This window comes from Otolemur garnettii, unplaced genomic scaffold (assembly GCF_000181295.1).
Source record: "Otolemur garnettii isolate 467f Iridium unplaced genomic scaffold, OtoGar3 scaffold00044, whole genome shotgun sequence".
Classification (NCBI taxonomy): domain Eukaryota; kingdom Metazoa; phylum Chordata; class Mammalia; order Primates; family Galagidae; genus Otolemur; species Otolemur garnettii.
This window is the reverse complement of record NW_003852439.1, coordinates 4,841,893-4,866,150: the sequence shown is the minus strand read 5'-3', so window position 1 is coordinate 4,866,150 and position 24,258 is coordinate 4,841,893. Positions and strand designations below refer to the sequence as shown.

Here is a 24,258-nt window from a genome sequence, read left to right as displayed (position 1 = left end):
GGGGCGCCAGCCACATATATCAGAGCTGGCGGGTTTGAATCCAGCCCGGGCCTGCCAAGCAACATTGAGAACTAGAACTAAAAAATAGCCAGGCATTGTGGCAGGCACCTGTAGTCCCAGCTACTTGGGAGGCTGAGGCAAGAGGATGGCCTAAGCCCAAGAGTTTGAGGTTGCTGTGAGCTGTGACGCCACGGCACTCTACCCAAGGCAACATAGTGAGACTCTGTCTCAAAAAAAAGCTTATTGGAGTTAAAAAAACAGGTGAGTCAATTTAAAGAAAAATAAGTATCTAGATAGAGTATGGGCCAGGTGCCAGTGGCTCACACCTGTAATCCCAGCACTCTGGGAAGCTGAGGTGGGTAATCACTTGAGTTCGGGAGTCTGAGACCAGCCTGAGCAAGAGTGAGATCCCATCTCTACTAAAATAGACAAAATTAGGCAGGTATCGTGGTGCACACCTGTAGTCTTAGCTACTCAAGAGGCCAAGACAAAGAGGATTGCTTAAGCTCAGGGGTTAGAGGTTGCTGTGAGCTATGATGATGCCACTCTACCCAGGGTGACAGAGTGATACTCTGCCTCAAAGAAAAAAAGTAGAGTATGGGTGATACCTCACTGGGTCAAAAGGTGAAGAATGGTCCACAAATGCCTAAGTTGGGAAGCAGGGGCTAGACACCCCAGTTAGAGCTGTTTAGAAAACTCAGCTCTTGGCGGGGTGTGGTGGCTCCCACCCGTAATCCCAGCACTTGGGAGGCTGAGTTGGGTGGACTGCCTGAGCTCACCAGTTTAAGACCAGCCTGAGCAAGAGTGAGACCCCATCTCTATAAAATAGCTGGGGGTTGTGGCAAGAGAATCTACTTGGGAGGCTGAGGCAAGAGAATCACTTGAGCTCAGGGGTTTGAGGTTGCTGTGAGCTAAGATGCCATGGCACTCTACCCAGGGTGACTAAGTGAGACTCTGTCTCAAAACAAACAAAAAAACCCAACAACTCAGCTCTTTCTCCCAATTCCCCACATCCAAAGCCTCATGTTTTTCATTGACTTAATAACCACTGACACTCATTATGTGCCAGGCCTTGTTCTAAGTGCTTTACAAGCCTAGTCTCATTTAATCCTCACAACTCATGAGGTAGGTGCTATTATCATTCCCATTTTATAGGTACGGAGACTGAGGCACAGAGAGGTTAAGGACCTTGCCTAAGGCCACACAGCCAAGAAATGGTGGGGACGGGATTCTAATCCACATAATCCCATAACACTGAGGTCTGATTGCAATGTGGTCAGGAGGGGGTCTGGTAGGAGGGGACATCTTCCAGGCCTCATGTGCCAGCCCTGATTTCTCCATCAGCCTGGGACCCTCTGGGGAGTGGACACTTGGTCCTTTCTCGCTTTATCCCCAGTGCTTAGAATATAGTGATGCTTATTAAGTGTTGGAATGACTAAAGCTGAGTAATAGATAACTTTTTTTTTTTGTAGAGGCAGAGTCTCATTCTATTGCCCTCGGTAGAGTGCCGTGGCGTCACACAGCTCATAGCAACCTCCAACTCCTGGGCCCAGATGATTCTCCTGCCTCAGCCTCTCAAGAAGCTGGGACTACAGGCGCGCACCACAATGCCCGGCTACTTTTTTGTTGCAGTTTGGCTGAGGCCGGGTTCGAACCCACCACCCTCAGTATATGGGGCCGGCACCCTACCCACTGAGCCTTAGACGCTGCCCAATAGATACCATTTTATTGAGGACCTGCTATATGCAAGTACCAGGCACTTTCCATTGATGAAGGTAGAGTCCATGTCATAGACAGTGGAGAAAACAGAGATTCTGGGTATTGTGACATGGACCACTAAGAGCCAGAGGTTAGATTCAAATTGATATCTCCTCCAGTGAATAAATGGGGATGGGATGTAGGAGGTGTTCGCACTGAAACCTCAGACAGAAGCCCTGAGGCTGGGATGGAGGAAACCTGGTCGGCCTTTGCAAGCTTGGGAGGAATCCTCATGGGGGAGGACTGTAGGGGGAATTAGAGCAGCAAACACAGGTGGGTGAGGGTGCACCACCCCTTCCCTGCCATTTACTTACCTGGCAACCCACCAGAATGTAACCTTGGAGGGGAAGGAGGCCCCGGCCTCTGGACAGGGATTCTGCAATAGACAAGGGGAGGGGGTGGCCTTGGTTTCTATCCCATGGTGAGTGAGTGGTGAGGTGAACCATGGGCAAGAAGACAGGATGAATTGACCATGAGCTAATACTAAGGTACAAGCCCAATTACCCGGTCTCCTTGCCAGAGGTAGATGGCAATGGGCCTGGCGCTTTCTAGCAAGCAGGGTAAAAGGAAATTGGACCACAGACTGATAGTGTCCCCAAGGTAAGAACTAATAGCTCCCCAGAAGAACAACTATTATTTAATTTTAGTTTTTGATATACTCTGTTCCCCTGGTTAGAGTGCTATGGCATCATAGCTCACAGCAACCTCAAACTCTTGGGCTCAAGTGATCCTCCTGCCTCAGTCTCCTGAGTAGCTGGGGCTACAGGTGCCCGCCACAATGCCCAGCTAGTTTTTCTATTATTATTATTATTTTTTGAGACAGAGTCTCACTCTGTCACCCTCCATAGAGTGCTGTGGTGTCATATCTCACAGCAACCTCCAACTCTTGGGCTCAAGTGATTCTCTTGCCTTCACCTCCCAAGTAGCTGAGGCTACAGATGCCCACCACAATGCCCAGCTAATTTTAGAGATAGGGTCTTGCTCTTGCTCAGGCTGGTCTCAAACCTGTGAGCTTAGGTAGTCCACCTGCCTGGGCCTCCCAGAGTGCTAGGATTACAGGCCTGAGCCACTGCACTGGCCAGAAGATCAACTAGTAATGTACCAAGACCAAAAAGTTCTGAAAGCAAGGACCCTGCAAAACGATGACCTCAACAATATCCTTCAGTGAATTTTGTGAAGAGGGATCTGTCTTGTGATTTTTATCAGGTGCTCCATAAATACTATATCAATCTGTACTCTTCACCAATGAGGGATGAAGGTGCCCATTTCACCACATCTTTGCCATCACAGCTTGTTATCAAGTTTGAAATGTTTTTGCCATTCTGATATGCAAAAAAGTTTTATTACAGTTTTAACTAGCTTTCTCAAGCATTTGAGCATCTTCTTCTAGATAATCTCAGATCAGTCTCTTCCTTGAAGAATTCCTTCCTGATTTCACAGACTTCTTCAGAGTTACCTGTTGTTATAAACGCTCATAGGACATGAACTTCTACTGAGCACTTTCCCCAGGTGTAATTTTCTACACATTTGTGTAATTATGTGACCAATGTGTGTTATCCCTGATTGACTGTTGGCTGTGTGAAGACAGGGACTATATCTGCTTGTTTATGATAGATCCTCTGCCCCTCTCTGGGGGTACACAGCAGGAGTCCGCAAACTTTGGCCTCTGGGCCAAATCTGGGCCACTGCTTGCTTTTGTAAATAAAGTTTTATCGGAACACAACCACACCCATTTGTTGACATATTACTATGGCTGCTTTTGTGCTATGATGGCAGAGTTGAGTAGTTGCCACAGAGACTATTGTATGGTTTAAAAAAACCAAAAATATTTTCTATCTTGCCCTGTATGGAAAAAGTTTACCGACCTGTGGCATACTGTAGATGAGCAATTCATGTTTTGGTGAGTCAGTAAAAAATTAAAGAACTTTGGTTCTTTAATTGAACTGAGGCCTGACGTGGGGCAGGGACACAGGAGACACTGGGTAGGGGACCTGCCAACTTACGGACTGCTCTGAGTCTTTGGGGAAGAAAGGAGGTTGATCTGCCAAGCAGGATAGCACAAACTGGGCCACCACTAGAGACAAGCATAGGTAGGTGGACAGGTGGCGGATGGGATCACTCTGGAAGCCCTGTGGGAGAGAAAGCAGAAGGCTGAAGTGAGGGGCAGGGGTAAGAGGGTGCCCACAGGACATGAGAGGTGGAGACTGAGCAGGGTTTCTGAAAGCTGAGGACAGTGCCCAGCAGGCCATCTGGACTGCTGTATTTCAAAGGCAGAGCCCCTGGCATTCCTGCTTGTCCCAATTTTCAAACACCTGACTTAAACATATGCTAGACATATCCTGTCTGTACAAAAAGGGCCAGGGCTGTGTCTAGGGTTTGTCCTGAGCTGGTTGAAGTCTGGCCATAGCTGCTGAGACAATGAGATGAAGGAAATCCTTTCTCCATCCGGCACCCACCCAGTCTCCCATCCCACTCCGTCTTGGCCAGTGTTTGTGGAAAAGGAAGCTGGTTTTTTTGAGTGTCCTGCCCTGGGCACATGCAGAATTCTTCCTATATGCAATCCCATCAGATCCTTCCTCTCCCTGACCCCAGCTGGGACTTACAAGCTGCATTTTACTCATCCAATTCTCTTGCTTCTCTGAGCAAGAGAAGCGATAGCACCTTGCTCAAGGGCACACAGATGATCTGGTCCAAATCGTGACCTTTTGCTGCCGCACCATGATTGTTTTTGCCTCTGCTGTCTTGTTCCTGGTCATATCACCCTTATTTTCTTTCCTCATGCTCAGGCATATAGTTTATGCAGAACGGATTCTCCAGTGGCGGATGGGTTACTGAGGCTTGGCCAATGAGTACATTCTACTTTCCCGGGTTCTGTAATTGGGTTAGGAATGGACTTGGGACACATGCTGGGCTAGTGAGAGCTGAAACTATGGGGAGATTCCACCAGGTTTGCTGCGTTGGTAGAATGTAAGTGTGGAGCTATTTGTGGCTCTTCTTGTCTTCCCATTGGAGAATGAAGCTATCACTGAGGAGCTCAGAGATGGAAATGGACACCAGCTGGTGTTCCCTGAATGCCTGGATCACTCAGGCCTGGGAGATTGACATACAGGCGCTAATACAACTTCCTCTGATTTTTCCTTCTCAAGCTAGTGTGAGTTGAGTCTTTGTTGCTTAAAACAAGAGCCCTGAATCCTCTACTGGATTTTGTAGGCTTCTGGGCTTTTTAGTTTAGTTTTTGTTTTTTTTTTTTCTTTTGCAGGTAGTGGACAATTTGATATTCCTATTATTTTATGGCCCACCTTCTCTATACTGTTATTTTATCCTTTGTTATTATTGGGACGTTTGGTCTGAATTTGGGTGAAGTACGACTTCGGCTCTGCACTCCCAAGCCGGGTGACTCTGAGGAAGTCATTCCCTCCTCTTGGCCTTAGTTTTCTCATCTTAAAATGGGGCTTCCAGAATCTACCATGAGTGCTATTGTGGGGACCTAGTGAGGACGTGTCCCTCCTTGTTTGCCCCATGGGGTGCCTGCCACATGGCTGTAGCACTAGAACTGTGTGGTTCCAGTATTATTTTTTCTATGCTGTGTCCCCAACAGTGGACCCATAAGTCAGCAGTAAATTATGGGGCCACTCATAAATTAATGGATGGTCTGTGGAATTTTCCCTTTAGTTACAAAGGTTATGCTTTAAGAAAACAGTCTATCCTTAAAGACAGGAGAATGTTTGTCTACCTTCTGCTTTAGTAGTGAGATAAAGGAACCACTGGACTCAAGAATTGATGGTCTGTAAGCTGCTGCAGCCTGTCAGTCTCAAGACAACCCCCTCTCCTGGGAGCCTTGCTGAGTTCTCAACAGGTCCCCCCTCCCTAGGACATCTGGCAGTGAATGAGCCATTCTGGGTTACCACAACTGGGGGGATGCTGTGCTGTTGGCATCTAGTGGCCAGATGCCAACATCCTACAGTGAACAGGACAGCACTACCCTCCAACACAGACTTATCCAGCCAAATATCAATAAAACCCAGTCCAGACTATGTATTATCTTCTTTGCAGAGAAAATGACCCGTTGTATCTCCTAACGTGGAAATGCTGCTTCCCGGACTGGGGAACAGAAATATGGGTGGGTGTGAAAAATGAAGGTGTAAATACAGATGCGTGGGCGTCTAGGAGTGGGCAAATGTTTGAGAATGAGGGGAAATGTGTATGTATGAGGTCTGACAATTAAGTTCGCAAACGCGGCCTAGGAAAAGCTCTATATACCTCATTGCTTAGTATTCCTACTCACCAGATGGCTGAGGGGAATACTTTGAAGGTGACCCTAGTGATTGATAGTCAGCAATGAGGTATGTAGCACTTTTTCTAGGATGAGTTCGCCAACTTCATTGTCAGATCTTTTCTGATTAGACTGCATGAATGTGTGTCTGTGCCCAGTTAATGCACGTGCACACTTGAGTGATGCATGAACAGGGACATACAAGCGTGTGTACACGTGCAAGTGGAGTGTGTAAGAGAATGGGAATTTGTATTGATAAAAACCGTATGGAGTAACGTGCTCTTCTAGGTAGGGAGTGAGTTTAAGTGGTCAGTGTGTGTCATACGCAGAAAGGGGAGGCGGAAGGGTGGGACCCGAGGCCTGATGCCACCGTTTCGGGCTCCCCAGGTAGCCCGGGCCCCTCTTACCCCTCTTGAAGCCTGCTGGGCGGCGCTGGTAGCTGGCAGGAGGAAGCAGAGCAGCCAGTACCCAAACAGCACCCCGGAAGTCTGGACGCCCTTCTTTCTATCGGTGTGAACCAGGAACACAGCTAAGCTCTGGATGAGAAAGTCAGGACGGGCGACTTAGGCAGGGCAGGGAGTATACTTTTCCTTCATTTTCCACCAGGACAGAAAAATCAGCAACTGGGACCCAGCCAGACTCCAATCTGAGGACGTCATTACCATTGTGGTGAGCCACACTGTAGGGTGGATGAGGAATTCCGGGGCTTCGGGGGTTCCTCGCTGGATTTTCCAGAGAGCGACAGACACGCTGCAGGTGCACAGGACTATGAGGGTGAACCCGAGCACCTGCGGAGACAGGCTTTGATAAGGCCGGGGGGGTAGCGACAAAAGTGGCAGCAAATCAAAGGGCGACCCTGAGTCCAATCAGATGGTAGTTCTGGAACATCCCAACTGGGACCCTGTCTGGAACCAATGCCACAAGTTGTCAATGTGCCAATGTGAAGAATGCGTGAGGGGCCCTGCAGATCAACCCTGACCTGTAACTATCGTATAAATAATGCTCAACAAGGACTCCAGCCAACCCAGTGTTCTCTACAATGCAGGAGATACTCTAATAGAGCACACACAGTGTGAGGTATGTGGAAATAGCAGGCAGTGAGATTTACTCACCAGGTGAAAAAGCTAGACTCTACGTTTTCAGTCCTGCTATTAAATCAAGGAGAAACTCTCTGGTTGGGATAATAAGTTTCTAGGGCAGTGATTTTCAGTTAGAGTGCCATGAAAAAAATTTCTTTTTTTGTTTGAGACAGAGCCTCAAGCTGTCCCCCTGGCATCACAGCTCACAGCAACCTCCAACTTCTGGGCTCAAGCAAGTCTCCTGCCTCCGCCTCCTGAGTAGCTGGGACCACAGGCGCCCACCACAACGCCTGGCTATTTTTTGGTTGCAGCCGTCATTGTTGTTTGGCAGGCCCAGGCTGGATTTGAACCTGCCACCTTGGGTGTACGTGGCTGGCGCCTTAGCCACTTGAGCCACAGGTGCTGAGCCAATAAAAAATTTAAAGATCATTAATTAAATTATTTTTAAGAGAAGTTCAAAGCAGTAAGGATATTCTTTTTTTACTCTGTTCTTTGATCAACATAGTTTAAGTGTGCCACAGAAGTTCAACTCTAGGTTCAAGTGTGTCATGAGATAAAGGTTGAGAAACACTGTTTTAGGGTCTCTCTAATATGTACTGGTGTCTCTTTTGAGTAAGAAAAAGCAAGCAAGTGAGAGAGCATGCATGTGCCAGAGAGAAGGTCACAGGAAGGAACGATGGAGGAAGTGTTGAAAGTATCTGTGGGTTTAAAGCAGAGTCTGACCAACTACAGCTTGTAGGCCAAGTTTGGCCTGCTGCCTATTTTTGTATGGCCTGTGGGCCAGAGATGATTTTACACTTTTCAATCACTGAAAAGAAAAAAAAACAAAAGAAACATATGTTGTGACACATGAAGTTACACAAAATACAAATTTCAGTGACTATAAATAAAGTTTTATTGAAACACAGTCCTGCTACTGTCTAAGGTGGTTTTCATGCTGCAATGGCAGAATTGAGTTCTTGGAAGGGAGACCACCTGGCTCACAAACCCTCAAATACTATGTAACTACCTGGCTCTTTAAGTTTGTCCCCCCCAGAGAAGTGGTAGGCAATAATGCAAAAGTTAAAATGGTGTAGGGAAGAAGGCATTTTGAAGAACATTCTGGTAGGAGTCTAGAGGAAAAGAGGATTTATGAATGGAAATGTTCCCAGTTGGAATGCCAGTGACTGTCTAATATACCCAAATAAATCCATGGAGCAATTGTAAAAACTGTTCTATAATACTGCCAGTGGAGAAACATAGAAATGAATGCCTTATTTCAAAATAAGTTCATCTTAGTGTGATCCTAAAGTCACCCTGTGTACCTCACCGGCATACTGGGAAGTGCCGGGTTATGGTACCTGTGAATGTTTGTTCATGCCTGGATTTTCATATAAAATCTGTTCTGCAGCCTTTCTAGAATTGCTCTGTTTGATTAACAGGTTCTCTTTTTATCTCCATCTTGTGAGCTCCCTGATAGGAGGAGTGTCTACTTTGGGTCTCTGCTGGGTTCCAGCCTGTCCCCTCACCACATTGTCCAGTTCCAGGCTCCCAGGGGTGGTAGCTACCATTTTGGCTTTGAAGAGGGGAGACATCTGGATGTAGCCCCTGCCATGGCGGTGGAGGTAGAAGAGGTAGATAGGGCCAAGGGCCCAGAGGTACAGGGGGGGCACCCAGACCCCAGCTGTTCTCAGGAAGCATAGGTTCAGCAGGCTGGCAGCAGCAGGTTCGGGCTCTGTCTGGTTCCAGACCTGAGGGAATACCAAGGAGACCCTTATGACAGTACGACACAGGGGTTCCAAACACACCTGCCCAGGAGTCTAGGCAACTTTCTATTTCCCTAACATTTACGCACAATTGTGCTAACTACTCTTTATAATGCCTAATTGTTCTCAACTCCTTTCATCCTAACATCAATCCTATGATGTAGATGCAATTATCATACTGACTAGGCAGATAAGAAAGCTGAGGCCCAGAGAGGTTGAGTAACTTGACAAATATCACTCAGCTGGGAAGTGGTGGTGCTTGGATTTGAACCCAGGGGGGTGGGTCTTGGAGCCTAACAGACCTGGCTTCTTAATGACTGCTAGGCACAGACTGTCTGTTAATCCTTATAACAACTCGTGGAGGTAGGTGCTGCTGTCCTCATTTCACAGACCAGAAAACTGAGGCACTGAGAAGGAACTGTCTCCTCCAGGCCCACACAAGTATAGAGTGGCAGAGCTGACTGTGACCCAGGGCCATCTGATCTGAAAGCTGGTTCTTCTGGTGTTGTTTATCTGATTTTTATCTCAGCAGGTCTAACCCTAACCCTAACTAACCCTGGGAGAAATTTGAATTTTAGTGGACGTGGCCTCTCCAGTTCTCTCATCAGTGTATTTTTACTCCTCTGGTTTCACCACTCACCAAATGTGTACACTTTAACTTCCCTGAAAAAGGAAATAATAACAGAATCTCCCTCCAAGGGATGTATGTGTACTGAAAGGGGTAACAGCAGCCAAGCACACAACACCATGTGGACACAGAGCAGACACCCTGTTAACCTCGGCTGTCATTGCCTTACCTGTCTGGCTTCCCCGCCCCACTTTGCAACCCCTACCTAGATCCATGAATTCCCTAGATTCCCCTTAGATTCCTTTGCTGAGAGCCCAGGTAGGAGAGGAACACAGAGGCAGGGAATCCAGGAGCTCTGATGGGACTCTCTGGGGGTGGGAAGGGGCTGGAGGACCCACTAGTTTTATGCGGATTAGGGTCAAAGCCCCCAGTAGCTGGAGGTCCTTTAAATAGTGCTGGACTCTGTGAGGGGCCTTAGCAGCTTCCCAGGGCCAGGAATTGGGGCGGAGGAATCTCTTCTCTCCCCAGTACCCGCAGCCCAGCCCTAGAGATCTGTGGCCAAACTGCGCCTGGAAAAGCAGCGTGTGGAGGGAGTGGGGCACTCACCCCCGGCCCCGCGCAGAGCTCGCCCGGCGCGGCCATCGGGCGTAGTCTGTTTGGTCCGGTGGTCCTAGCGTGGCTCTGTCGCTCAATCCCTGGACAGCCTCCTCCGCGGCGCTCCAGGCCGGGGAAGTGACGGGTCAGGGCAGATCGGGCCGGGATTTGAGATCCAGGTTTGCTAGGCTCTGGGCAAGGTTCAGGCGCGCGGCGGGGGTGGGGCGACGAGGGGTTAAATGAGGTGAGGTTGGGGGGTGGTGTCGGGGAATTGGATACTGGAACCCCCGAAAGTGCAATAGCACCCTCATATTTCCCTTCTGCCCCCTGCAACAAGTGTCACCCCAAAGTACCTGAACACTTTGGATCCAGTAATTCTAGGAATTTATCCTGATCAAAGAACCCAAGGGGTGTGCACCGTTTTCTAACGAGGAAACCTGGCGATGGATGGCCTAAGGGTCCTACCTCGGGAGAGCGCCTGATCAAGGCCTATAGGTGGAGGTTATCAGGCAAGTTCTTCACTGGGACCTTGTCTACTTCTGGGGTGGTGGGAAGAATTTGCAAGGTTATGAAGAGGTTAGCACAGCACAGCACGGTAAATGTTCCCTAAGAGTCAGCAATTATCATTACTATTACTGTTTAGTCCTGTGGGTTACTAATGCCATTGCCATTGCATTAGAGGTTTAAAAGGCCATTGCACACATATATTATTATGGAAGGAGAGGGTATATTACTATGGAAAGATGGTCACTAAAAAACAGTAGGTAAAAAAATAGGCTATATTAAAAAAAGAAAGGAAAAAAGAAAAGAAAGGAAAAGAATATGCCATATGCCTAAATGGGGAGAAGGAGGGAAGGAAGTCAGGGCACTTACCTTCTCTGTCAGGTCTTAAAGCAAAGAATGTGTCTTCTGTCAGAGTCCCAGGAGCTGCTGCTTAGAAACCAAGAAATCAACATCACTATATGTGCATAGATAAAAAGATGGAAATGTCCTAAAGCAGTGATCATGGGGAAGAATTTCAATTTTCTTCCCTGTCCCTTTTTTTTGCAGTTTGTGCCAGGGCTGGGTTTGAACCCACCACCTCCAGCATATGGGGCAGGCGCCCTACTCCTTTGAGCCACAGGCACTGCCCTCTTTCTTTCTCTTTTTTTGAGACTGAGTCTTGCTTTGTCTCTCTGGGTAGAGTGCCTTGGCCTCATAGCTCAACGGCAACCTCAAACTCTTGGGCTCAAGTCATTCTCTTGCCTCAGCCTCCCAAGTAGCTGGGACTATAGGCCCTGTCACAGTGCCCAGCTATTTTTAGAGATGGGGGCGGGTATCTTGCTTTTGCTCAGGCTGGTTTCCACCTTCCTAGGCCTTGCTAGGATTATAGGCATGAGCTACTGCCACCAGCTCATTTCCTGTTTCTTTCATGTTGCAGTGAACATGTATTCTTTTCAGGATAGGAATGAAAGCTGGCTCCGTGGCTCAAGCCTGTAATCCTGAGGCCGGTGGATTGCCTTAGCTCACAAGTTCAAGACTAGCCTGAGCAAAAGGGAGACCCAGTATCTACTAAAATAGAAAAACTGAAGCAAGAGGATAGCTTGAGCTCCAAGAATTGTAGGTTGCTCTGAGCTAAGACACCATGGCACTCTACCCAGGGCAACAGCTTGAGACTTAGTCACCAAAAAAAAAAAAAAAAAGATAAAAAATAATAAAATAAACAAGATAAGATGAAAAAACTCAGCCCTTTCAGACAAGCACAGGTGCTCAGCTTGGGGAGGAATGGAACAGTCTGCACTCTCCACGTTGCCCTGTTACCTCTGCAGGTCTTCTCTTCCTGCTCTCCTGGTGCTTTCGGCAAGGCTCCCACAGCACGTGTTTCCTCAGCCTTGTTTTCCCCAGTCTTTTGGAATCTCCCCAATTCATGTCTGGGGTCCCAGAAGGACCTCTAAAGCTGTCTTCCTGTCTGAGTCATCCGGAGGAGCCAGGACATAAAGACCCCAGGGATTTATTTTGAAGCTGAGTGTGGCAGGCGTACTGTTTCCATTTAAATCATGTTTGTTTATTTGAGGTACTTTTGGTGGAGGCTAGTGGAAATTTGGGGAAGGCTAAAGCCACTTCCCTTCCCCCCTCCCCCCAAATCGGCGTTGCCAAGGTCCTGGTGCTTTATTTCTTTGTATATTTGAAGATGAATTTGAAGGGCTAGTTAGGAAGTTAGGAGGAACACAGAGGAAATCAGTTGGGGTAACCTAAGAACAGGACTTGGAAGTCCTAACTCCTAATTTCTAGCTCTCTGAACAGCCTAAAGCCTCATACAGAGAGTCCTAGACACATTTCTTCTCTTTTCTGAGCCTCAGCTTCTCATTCTATAAGATAAGAAGTTTCTGTAGGTTAGTACTAGTCAATTCCCTAGTGATTTGACTAAAAGACATCTATTTCAATTGTGGTTATAAATTACACCCCCATAGGCTAATTATAGTTTCTTTTTATAACTGAATAACTTTATAACTATATTTGAGTGATGTTTTCTGAGTGAAAAACTTAAATCAGATTCACTCACAATTGTGACCTTGGAGTCAAGGTATCATTCCTTGTGATACATTGACTGTGAACGTTGTGACTATCCTGCAGTTTGACTTGAGATACCTAGTTGTATATAGCTTAAGTTTTCACCGCAACAGTAAATCTCAGTGGTAAGTTTTTCTTGTTTTACCTTGTCATTTAGAAACAAAATATAAGAACTATCAAAATAAAGCACTTTTTTTTTTTTTTTTGAGACAGAGTCTCACTATGTCGCCCTGGGTAGAGGGCTCTGGCATCACAGCTCACAGCAAACTCAAACTCTTGGGCTTAAATGATTCTCTTGCCTCATCCTCCCAAGTAGCTGGGAGTACAGGCTCCCATCACAATGCCCGGCTATTTTGTTGTTGTTGTTGTTACAGTTGTCATTGTTGTTTGGCAGGCCCGGGCTGGTTTTGAACCAGCTCTGGTGTATGTGGCTGATGCCTTAGCCACTGAGCTACAGGAGCTAAGCCAAAATACAGCACTATATTTTTAAGAGCAGCATTGAAGAATTCCACGTATCAGGCCAGAAAAGCAACATTTTGTGTATTTTGATGTGGTGACTGGTAGTTAACACTTATGTTATCCACCTTGGGACAAAATGCAACATGCCAATATTTGAACTTATTTTCAGACAAATCATCTTCATTTCACAGAGTTACTTCAAAGAGAACTGCCCAAAACTTTTGCTTGGGGGGAAAAACTCATCAAAATTTGTTTCTGTACACGTGTTATTAGAGTTAAGATTAAAATAAAGTTTAAATGCCTTTTTTAACATGCTAAACTTAACATATGTGTTTTGCTTAAAAAACTTATTGATCATTTATCACGGAAAAATTCACCAACTTACACAAATTCCTGAAGGTTTTTTGAGAAAACATATTTTACTTGTGAAATATGTGGGCCAAAAAGATTTGAGGAAGTTGTTGTATACTTCCTCAACAAAGTTAACGAAGTCTCAGATCTTTTTCAGCTGTGATACTGAATTTTTAAGTAGAATTCAACTTTGGACTTCAAGCACCTTGCGTTGCACCTGCCAGATGGTGCGCGGAGTCCTCCGGTCCTCCAGAGGGCACAAATGGGTTTAGTTCATTGCCGAGCATGCGCCATAGTTATCTTTTCTGGAGTGTGGGCGTAGGGTGGGTATACGCATGCGCGGCAAGGTGGTGGTGGGCGGGGCCTGGGCTGTCAGCCGGCCGCAGGGGAGGAAGGATCCGGCCCCGGGCTGTGTGAGGGGCGGGACCGCTGGGGCCTGCTGAGGGTTCAGCAGCGGGAGGCCGGGCCATGCGGGTGAGCCGGGGCGCTGGGCTGCCCGGGTCCGCGGCGGTCGCCGCGGCGGTGGTGCTGCTAATGATCGGCGTGGGGCCGGCGTGTGGCTCGGAGGACATCGTGGTGGGCTGCGGGGGCTTCGTGAAGTCGGACGTGGAGATTAACTACTCGCTCATCGAGGTGAGCGCCCGCCCCGGGGCCCAGCCTCGCGGTGTGACCCTCGGCAAGTCGCTCAGCCTCTCTGGGCCGCGTGGGTCTCTCCTCTGACTCCGGGCTCTAGGAATCTTCTCCTGTTTGAAGGCTCTGCTTTCCGCGGACTCTCCACACCCCTCCCCAGCCGCGCGAGAGGGGAGTTTCTTGTCGTGGGGTCGGCTGCGGACTGGGGAGTGTCAGGCCCCAGAGTCTTCAAAACCCGGACTCCAGATCCTCACAAGCCAGACCACAGATCTCTCAGAACCGGAGCCCCTGAAACTCAGAGCTCCCCAACTCATATTCCAGAACCGAGAAACCACATATCTATCTTCCAAACCCCACAACCCAGAACGGCCCCAAAGTTCTAATCCATTGCTTCTCCAAAGCCCTGAGGTGCTTTTGTTTTGGTTTTCTTTTTCTTTCTTTTTTCTTTGTTCAGTGTCTCTCTGTGCCCAGGCTAGAGTGCATTGGCGCAGTCGTATAGCTAGCTCACTGCATCCCCAAGCTGGGACTAAAGGTGTGCACCACCACACTGGCTAATGTTTAAAAATTTTCATAAGTATGAGGCCTCACCTTGTAGTCCAGGCTAGTCTCAAACTCTTGGCCTCCTTGGCCTCCCCAAATGCTGGGTTTACAGCTGTGAGCCATGGCGCCCAACCCACAGGGATGTCTTTAACGAGTATTGATTCTCATCTCTTAGATCCAGACCCAGTGGATCAGTATTGGAATCTCTGGGGCCTGAATTTCTGTATTTTTATTTCTCTTCTTCTCTCCCTCCCACACTATTTTTTCTCTGAAAATGGAGAGTTGTCAGGTGCCCTGATTTCCTTGAATTACCCTAGAGATTTGTGTAGACGTTTTTAAAAATTAAGTTGTAAAGTCCTATTAAATTTTTATCAGCTCAGTGGAATTGTGCCCTAGAAAGCTTCTGTAAAGAGGAAGGGGGCATGGATGAAGTTAGAGATTAACTTGTGAAAGGTAAATGGGAGGGGACCTGTGGGAGACCTGCATCTCTTTGGGAGGGGATTGAGGATGGGGCAGGAGAAGGGAAGGGAAGTGGAAGAGGTATGAAGAATAGGTACCAGGGAGGTAATTTGAAAGAAAATAAAGAGATGGGGAAATGGCAAAGAGAAGGAACTGGGGAATCAGACCGGAAAGGCCAAGAACACTGCTGCTGGCTGGCAGGGGAGGCTGACGGCTCTTGTTTTGCAAAGTGTGTCTCTGAGGATTGGAGGAGGGGTAAGAAGTTAATTCTACACGCTGTAGCTCTTTGATCTGGCTTTACTCCAAGACCCAGTTTTTGTACCTGTAGGATGGTACTGGAAGAGAAACAGCTGAACTCAGCGCTTCTCTTCCTAAAGAAGAGAATCAATGACCATCTTCAGGGCCCCCTTGTCTGCTGCCTTCTTACTTGGTCTTAAGAGATTGGGCATTGAATGAATCTACCCATTGGCAGCAGCCAGCCTCCTAGGATCTGCTGGCTGCCCATGCTTCCTCCTGGGGTTGCCTTTTCAGTGTGCGAGCACAGGGCATTTCAGAAGCTGCCTTGAAAGGCTTATTGTAACTTGTCATTTTCTGGGGTTCTGGAAGGAAGGGAAAGATGTGGGCATCCCCCACCCCTAGTATTAGTAGTGACCTCTAGAGCAGAGAGTAGATTTTGTGACCTATTATGAAGTGTGTTCCTTGCAGGGCTGCCTGTCTAGATGATTTGAAACACTCATAATTTCCTAATTTCTGATTATGAAATCAGACATTTCATGAATGTAATGTTGATATAGATTTATATTGCCATCCTGTGTCCTGATGTGTATTTTATGAAAGAAACAGAAATGCTCAAGATATTTCACAGTCCTTTGTTGACTGTGTTTTCTGTCCAGCCTTCACTCCTGTCCAGCCTTTTTCCCTCCTGGGTGTTTTATAATCTTTGTTCAGTCAGCAGCTACTTATTGAGCCCTTGCTGATACTGAAGCCTTGTCCCAGATGAGGATATAGCAGTTCAGGGAACACAACGGACAAAACCAATCTGTTCTTTGACAGTGACCTTACTGTTGAAAAGAAAAATTATATTCGTTGCTAATTTCAAAGTAAAAATTGGGTTATTTTTCTGGGAAACCAGCTGATTCTTGGGGGAGCAAAACTTGACTTGGGTTGCATATGATGCCATCCTTTTGGATGAAAGTCCTTTGACATTGCCTCTAACCCTTGTAGATCGGTGGCTGTCTCATCCCTGCTTTAAATGCATGCATCTGAATTCCTTTATGACCAGAAATTCACTGAGTAAATATTGAGTTCTTAGGGTAAACGAGACACTATCCCAGGTGCTGTGGAGTGTAAGCACTTCTCACTGCTTACAGCCTGTGCATTATTTCATATTGTTCCCTTCCCAGGATGGGAGTTTGTCTTCATGTTGTGAGTTTGTCACTTTGTACATCTTATTAGCTGGTAAGATTCGACTCTGTCATTTCTGTATCATGGGCACAGAGCACTGACCTTTTAGAGATGAGGCATCATCAGACCCAACTGCTTCCTTTCACAGATGTGGCAACCGAGGCTCAGAGTGGTTGAGCCATGCTGGTAAGGTTGGGGAATGTTCCTTGAACCTAGTCTGTGCCTTGCCAATTATACCAAGTTGCCTTTTTTTTCAGAGAAAAACTAAATATCAATAGTACTATAAACTGCTTTTTTCCCCCAAGTCCATACTGTGTATGTGTGTACTTACTATACTTTGATGAGAATCTGTACAGCCCCCATGAAGGGGAGTGACTCTCTTCCTAACTATGAAGAACCTGAACCCTCAGGAGGGTAAATGCCTTGACCATTTACAGCACATGGAAGACCCAGATACTGCTTGAGCATCTTACTGGATTAGCAGTTTGTGTCTGGTAACGCTCAGGATGCAGGAGTTTTAGAGAGTCCATGAGGAGAGGACATAGGTTAATGGTCCTTTTGGCCTGTTATTTCTGAAAATGAAATTAAAAAGGAAATTAAGTTTCCAGATGAATGTCCCTCCAAGCATTTGAAATTATTTGGAGTTAAGAATGCAGATTCCTGGCGCTCTTCCTAGGCCTTCTAGTTGAGAAACAGAGGTGGGCCTGAGGATCTGCCTTTTAATAAGCACCTTACTAATAGCGAAGTTTGAAAATTTGTTTTAGACCCAGAAACTTATATGAACAACCTAGAGACAGCCACTAATATAAATAGAAAAGCATTAAAAAATAAGACTTTTTTTTTTTTTTCTGAGACAGTCTCAAGCTGTTGCCCTGGGTAGAGTGCTGAGGCGTCATAGCTCATAGCAACCTCCAACTCTTGGGCTCAAGTGATCTTCTTGCCTCAGTTTTTCTACTTTTAGTAGAGATGGGATCTCGCTTTTGCTTAGGCTGGTCTCGAACTGGTGAGTTCAAGCTCTTTACCTGCCTCGGCCTCCCAGAGTGCTAGGATTACTGGCACGAGCCAGCTTGTCCAGCCAAAAAATAAGACTTTTAGGGCGGGTAGTTTCTAACTAGAAAAATATTGAATCCTACTCTTTGGGGGAGACTGTCTTATTTCCCTCTGTGGGGCGCTCTGTCCTGTAGCTTTGTAGCAGACGCTCAGCAAATGCACCTTGAGCATGTGCAAGTGAAGGTATGTAGTTAATTTTCAAAGGTGTTATTATGGCTTCTCTTTTCTTCTTTTCCAGATAAAGTTGTACACCAAGCATGGGACTTTGAAATACCAGACCGACTGTGCCCCTAATAATGGTTACTTTATGATCCCTTTGTATGATAAGGTAAGAGGAGAGGGCCCTTTAGTCTTTATTGCTTGCCTTTTATGATGGGAAGTAGCTGGCGTGCCCCAGAAGGCTGCACTGTGACCTTTCCCACGCTAGCAAGGGCTCATCCATTTCGTAAATTATTGGTGGAACATGGCAATCTTAGCTACACTTTGAGGGAAACAACTTAAAAACTGGTTCGATTGAATATAGTGGCCTTCCACATTCCAGGGTCATTTGGCAATGTCTGGAGACATTTTTGGTTGTGACAGTGGTGGCAGGGTGCTGGAGTTACGCAGTGAGAGAAGCCAGGCAGAAGCACAGGACAGCCCAAATGGCACTAGCGCCGGGGCTGAGAACTGATTTAATAGAACCCTGTACTTTTAAGCAACTTAAATATTGTTTAAAATGTTGTACAAGTAATATGTGAATTCATGAGCTTCATGAAAAAAAAAATCAATGTCTCTAGAAAGATATGAAGTCAATTTGTCCCCTTTCCCTCTAATTTCATTTCCCCTGTAGAGATACCGTTTGATAAAAATTTTAGTGTACATCCTAACAGATTGGTTTCTGCTTATAGTTATTCAGATATATTTGAATGTAGATTTATAGGAAGTTGCAGAAATAGTATACATAGTTTTGATTTTGGAATCAGTAATAGGAATTATTCCGCGATTTCTTTTTTTCCCATGTGATACTGCTCTCGTTACCTTAGGTACGTTTGAGTTTTTCCTTTGTGTGCTTTTAGCATCAGCTTATCTAGATCTGCCCTCTTTTTAATGGCTGCACAGTGTGTCAGAGTTAGACTCAAACTACAGTGGGAAATAATATTCTTGAATTTATGTCTTTGTGAATGTTGCATAGGATTGATTTCTAGGGGTGGATTAGCTGGGTCTTGAGATCCATTTGTTTATTTTTTAACAATATCTATGTCAAGAAACCAGCGTTGATTAAAGTCTAGTTTTAAGAACTGACTTTCATTCGTAAAGCTATGTGCTAACCCTTGCAACTGTAGGCCTGTGTGGCATTAACAGGAGACTCGGTTAATGGTATGTTTGGTATCAGAAGACAGTGAGTAGCTGAATACAGTGTCTTTAAAACTCAAGGATGGGCTTCAGCACTGACTTTGATTGTTTAGATCAGTGGTTCTCAACCTTCCTAATGCTGCAACCCTTTCATACAGTTGAGAGCCTCTCATTTGGATGGAAACTTCTGGCGTTCAGCTTCAGCTTGAAGTATCTGAAGGTCATCAAGGAACTTGCTACCAAGAATACTGCTTACTCTTAGAATTTCATTTCAGGTGTAGAAATTTTAGATTAAGAGGTAGCAGTAAGCTAAATTAAACCAGGGTCATCAGTTCTCGGTCCTGTAAATTTCATTTTCTTTTTTCCTTCTAGGGGGATTTTATTCTGAAGATTGAGCCTCCCCTAGGGTGGAGTTTTGGTAAGTTAACTGAATCACTAGACATACTTTGTAAGGGATTAGATTATGTGTCCAGTGTTAATTTAGATCGGCAGAGCACATGGACTGTTAAAATATTAAGGGTCGTTTCTAGTGTGGAAGAAGGTTTTTGTGTTTTTTTCTCTCCTGGTCACTTTGGAGTAGTTTGAATTTATCTTAGTCTTCCTTAAGGTTTTGTGTCATCTTTTAAAACTAGGCATCTTTTGTTGGACCTCTTTTTGCAAACTTTGCCTTTGCAATTTCACTCAATACCTGGCAGGAGATAGTATGGAAATCAGAGTGGGGTCTTTGTTCAGGTCCCAGGACAGCTACTTTTTTTTTTGAGACAATGTCTCACTATGTCCTCTTGATACAGTGCCGTGGTGTCACCGCTTACAGAAGCTGAAACTAATGGCTTAAGCAGTTCTCTTGCTTCAGCCTCCCAAGTAGCTGGGACTACAGCTGCCTGCAACAACGCCCAGCTGTCTTTTTGTTGTAGTTGTCATTGTTGTGTGGCAGGCCCCGGCTGGGCTGGAACCTGCTAGCCCTGGTGTATGTGGCTGGCACCCCAGCTGCTGCGCTATAGGTGCTAAGCCCCAGGACAGCTACGTTTTTAGCCCCCTCTGATTTTTTTGGTTTTGTTTTAACGGAATTTAACATTTAAACATTATGAGATTTGACGTAACAATCCAGAAATGAGAAGATCTGGCAACCTTAGGCCTCACCCAAGTTATATGCCACCTTGGGCAAGTTGCATCCCCTGTGTGAGCCTGTCTCTGCACTGCAAACTCAGGGTAGTTACAGTCCCTTCCCACGGGGCACACAGAGGATTAATGTGTTAAGTGTTCATTAGAACTAGCACATAATTGGCAAGCAGTCAGTACTTAGAAACAGCCCTTCTGAGCCCTTCTGGACAAACGAAAGCTCAAAAATTCCATGATGCAGTTGCCTTCTAGCAGAGTTGGAGAGGTAGGAATGGGGTTGGATTGGAAGAGAGTATTTTTTTTTTGAGATAGAGTCTTACCTGGTCACTCTCAGTGGGGTGCCGTGGTATCTTAGCTCATAGCAACCTCAAACTCCTGAGCTCAGGTGATCCACCCACTTTGGCCTCTCAGAGTGCTAGGATTACTGGCATGAGACGAGACACTGTTTTTGAAGAGGAGAGACTCCTGATGCTTTGGTAGAGTGGGTAGAGGGCACCCCAGTTCACAGTTTGGGGAGAGGAGTAGGCCAGAGTTGTTCATATTAGGCTTGCTTGTGTGTTAGATGAGGAAGAGTTTAGTCCTTACCATCCCAAAGGGTAAAGTGAAGCTCAGGTAGCTGCCAGCTCATTTGGCTCTGTAAGATCAGCTCTTTTTGGTTTGTAGTTAGGGGACACCTGGCTGGTACATTCCAGAAAACAGGAGGGGAATCCAGCCCAACTAATGGTCAGAGGTTGCAAACTGACAGCTTGGGGGAGTGTTTTCTTTGAGCCCTTTGCCTCCTGCTGGTGCTTTTTCTTTTGATAAGCCTTTTTATTGAATTATACTTTCAGTAGAGTAGACTGAGTGCAAGAGTATCACTTGATGAATTTTCACAAAGTGAACACACCCATGTAGCCACCCAGGCAGTGAGATGGTAGTTTACCCGTATCCCTGAAGTGCCCCAGCCCAGGTGCTCATTAGCCAGGCTGCCCCACGCCCCAGGCAACCAGCCCACTCACTGTCTAAAATTATACATTCAATTTGTCCATTTTGCACTTCATTTAAATGAAATTATACTAGGTGCTTTATTTGTATCTGGTTTCTTTCTCAAGTCATGAGAATCATCTGTATTATATGCAGCTCTAGTTCATTTTCTTTGCTGTACAGACTTCTAATGTGTAACTGTAAAATGATTATTGAATCTACTGTTGATGTACATTTTCTTTCTGATTTTGGCCACTAAGAATAGTGCTTCTGTAAACGTTTTTTTTTTCAATTGTTGGGGATTCATTGAGGGTACAAGAAATCAGGTTACACTGATTGCATTTGTTTGGTAAAGTCCCTCTTATAATTGTGTCTTGCCCCCAAAAGTTGTGTCATACACCAAGACCCCATCCCCCTCCCTCCTTCCCTCTCTCTGCTCTTCCTTTCCCCCACTCCCCTCTCCTCTCTCTCTGCTCTGCTCTCCCCTTCCCCACCCCTCACTCTCCCCCACACTGTGTACTAGGTCATTAATTGTCCTCATATCAAAATTGAGTACATAGGATTCATGCTTCTCCATTCTTTTTTTGGGGGGGGGGCAGTTTTACTATGTTGCCCTGGGTAGAGTGCTATGGCATCACAGCTCACAGCAACCTCAAACTCCTGGGCTTAAGCAATTCTCTTGCCTCAGCCTTCCAAGTAGCTGGGACTACAGGCACCCACCACAACACCCAGCTATTTTTTTGTTGAAGTTGTCATTGTTGTTTAGCTGGCCTGGGCTGGGTTCCAACCTTCCAGCTCCAGTGTATGTGGCCAGCACCCTAACCATTGAGCTACGGACACTGCATCGTATGCTCCTCCATTCTTGTGATGCTTTACTAAGAATAATGTGTTCCACTTCCATCCAAGTTAATACAGAGGATATAAAGTCTCCATCTTTTTAATGGCTGAATAATATGGTATACATACACCATAGCTTGTTAATCCATTCCTGGGTTGGTGGGCATTTAGGCTGTTTTCACATTTTGGTGATTGTAAATTGAGCTGCGATAAACAGTCTAGTGTAAGTGTCCTTATGGTAAAGTGATTTTTTTTCTTTTGGGTAGATGCCCAGTAATGGGATTTTAGGAGCAAATGGGAGATCTAGCTTGAGTTCTTTGAGGGTTCTCCATACTTCCTTCCAAAAAGGTTGTATTAGTTTGCAGTCCCACCAGCAGTGTAAAGTGTTCCTTTCTCTCCATATCCACGCCAGTATCTGCAGTATTGAGATTTTGTGATGTGGGTGTAAACATTCTTGAATAATGCTTTTGTATACATTTATTTGCATTTTTGTTACCAGGGGAGAAATTACTAGGCAACAGAATTTACATATGCTGAGTTCTAGCAGATATTTCTGAACATTCAAAGTAGATCTTCCAATTTATGCTCTGTAAAAGAGTTTCAGTTGTTCTGTATCCTCACCAATACTTGGTCTGACTTTTCATTTCAGCTTTACAGGTGGGGGTGTAGTAGTATCTCCGTACAATCGTGATTTACATTTCTCTCATGGCCAGTGAGGTTGAATACTTTTTTTTATATATGTATGTTTATTTGCTATTGGATGGCCTCTTTTGTGAAATGGCTATTCACGTCTTTCACCCATTTTTTTTTTATTGGAAACTTCCTTGTGTGTGTGTTTGTAAAATTCTCCATTTTACCTGAAAATCTCATGGTTTAAACATTTTTTTTGCTTATTCCTCATTTTACCTATCCTTTTAAAAATTCAGTGTTAACCCCTATTATGAGGAATTCTACAGTTTTAAGAAAACTGGAGTTAACTGCTAATATTGAAAAATTAGTAGATGGTACATAAACTCCAAATTTTTCTGAGAAGTAGGAAGCTCCTGCCCCCACGGGCCACATGGCAGAGTTGAGTAGCAGCCGCCCCATTTCAGTTGGCATGGTCCTCACTTGGCCTGTTCTGCTCTCTTTGCACCCATGTGGCTGCTGTAGCATCAGAGTTTGTGGCCTTGGTTTAATGTCGCAGGAATCATGGAACTCAGGTACTTGGTCAGGGGACATCTCTGGAGCCAGATGTTTGGGGTTAAATTGGGGCTCTGTCACTCACAAGCTCTGTGACCTTGGGAGATCCTTTAACCTTTCCATGCCTCAATTTACCTCTTGATAAACTGCAAATGCTATTACCTACTTCTTTTTTTTATCTTTTTTGAGACCAAGTCTCACTGTCACCTTGGGTAGAATGCTGTGGTGTCATAGCTCATAGCAACCTCAAACTCTTGGACTCAAGCGATCATCTTGCCTCAGTTTTTTATTTTTAGTAGACAGGGGTCTCACTCTTACTCAGGCTGGTCTTGAACTCTTGAGCTCAAGCGATCCATCCATCTTAGCCTCCCAGAGTGCTAGGATTACAAGTGTGAGCCACCATGCCTGGTCTACTACCTTTTAAGGTAATAGAATTAAATGCACTCAGTTCTGTGCTTGGTTTGTGGAGAGCATTCAGTAAATAAAATTATTTTGTGCCCACTGAATTTTCACTGGGACTCTGTGATATAATTCCGCTGAAAGACTGTTTTAAAACTATTTTATAGGCTTGGTGCCTGTAGCTTAGCGGCTAGGGCGCTAGCCACATACAACAGAGCTGACAGGTTCAAATCCATTCTAGGCCTGCCAAACAACAATGGCAACTACAATCAAAAAATAGCCAGGTGTTGTGGCGGGCGCCTGTAGTCCCAGCTACTTGGGAGACTGAGGCAAAAGAATCGCTTAAGCCCAAGAGTTAGAGGTTGCTGTGAACTGTGATGCCACTGCACTCTACCTAGGGTGACAGCTTGAGACTCTGTCTCAAAAACAACAACAAAAAACTATTTTATACTCTAAACACTGATGGTTTCCTTGGAGTGGCCGGGGGAATAGGAGTGACAGGGAGACTTTTCCCTGCATAGCTTTTTGTACCTTTAGATTTTGAACCTTACATGTGTACTAAGAATTCAGAAATAAATAAGATGCAAGCTTAATGCACATAATAAGAGATGTTCTACTTGGGTGATTTCACTGTATCCCAGAACTCAGCTTATCCTTGTCCCCTGTACTGTTTCCTTTGCCTCCTCAGAGCCCACGACCGTGGAACTCTACGTGGACGGTATCAACGACATCTGCACGAAGGGCGAGGACATCAACTTTGTGTTCACAGGATTCTCTGTGAACGGAAAGGTTTGGCTTTGGAGCTTTGTTGTTTTTTACGTTTGCTCTGTAGTACCTACTGAGTCTTAGCCTTTACAAAATAGCAGGATGCTTTGATCTGAGGGCTTTGATCCCATAGGGGACCCACAGGTAAGCTTCAAGAGAGCCCGTGAACTCTATATCCTGTTGTGTGTAGAATGTGGG

The 24,258-nt window shown here is 45.7% G+C and overlaps 2 protein-coding genes across 2 annotated transcripts in view; one reads left to right on the top strand and one right to left on the bottom strand.

Moving 5' to 3' along the window:
* ABCC6 (ATP binding cassette subfamily C member 6) overlaps nt 1-10,168 on the bottom strand; it is a 56,123-nt gene extending 45,955 nt beyond the window's left edge. Inside the window, exons 1-6 of the mRNA XM_023513855.1 lie at nt 10,030-10,168; nt 8,658-8,840; nt 6,694-6,819; nt 6,439-6,567; nt 3,762-3,887; nt 2,073-2,134 (exon numbers count right to left, since the gene is read on the bottom strand). Of these exons, the coding sequence (XP_023369623.1) occupies nt 2,073-2,134; nt 3,762-3,887; nt 6,439-6,567; nt 6,694-6,819; nt 8,658-8,840; nt 10,030-10,065 (662 nt within the window). The 5' untranslated portion in view covers nt 10,066-10,168. The remainder of the gene's footprint in view (nt 1-2,072; nt 2,135-3,761; nt 3,888-6,438; nt 6,568-6,693; nt 6,820-8,657; nt 8,841-10,029) is intronic.
* A 3,549-nt stretch (nt 10,169-13,717) lies between these two features.
* LOC100958389 (nodal modulator 1) overlaps nt 13,718-24,258 on the top strand; it is a 62,208-nt gene continuing 51,667 nt past the window's right edge. The window contains exons 1-4 of the mRNA XM_003790716.3: nt 13,718-14,010; nt 17,699-17,788; nt 19,168-19,213; nt 23,984-24,084. Of these exons, the coding sequence (XP_003790764.1) occupies nt 13,846-14,010; nt 17,699-17,788; nt 19,168-19,213; nt 23,984-24,084 (402 nt within the window). The 5' untranslated portion in view covers nt 13,718-13,845. The remainder of the gene's footprint in view (nt 14,011-17,698; nt 17,789-19,167; nt 19,214-23,983; nt 24,085-24,258) is intronic.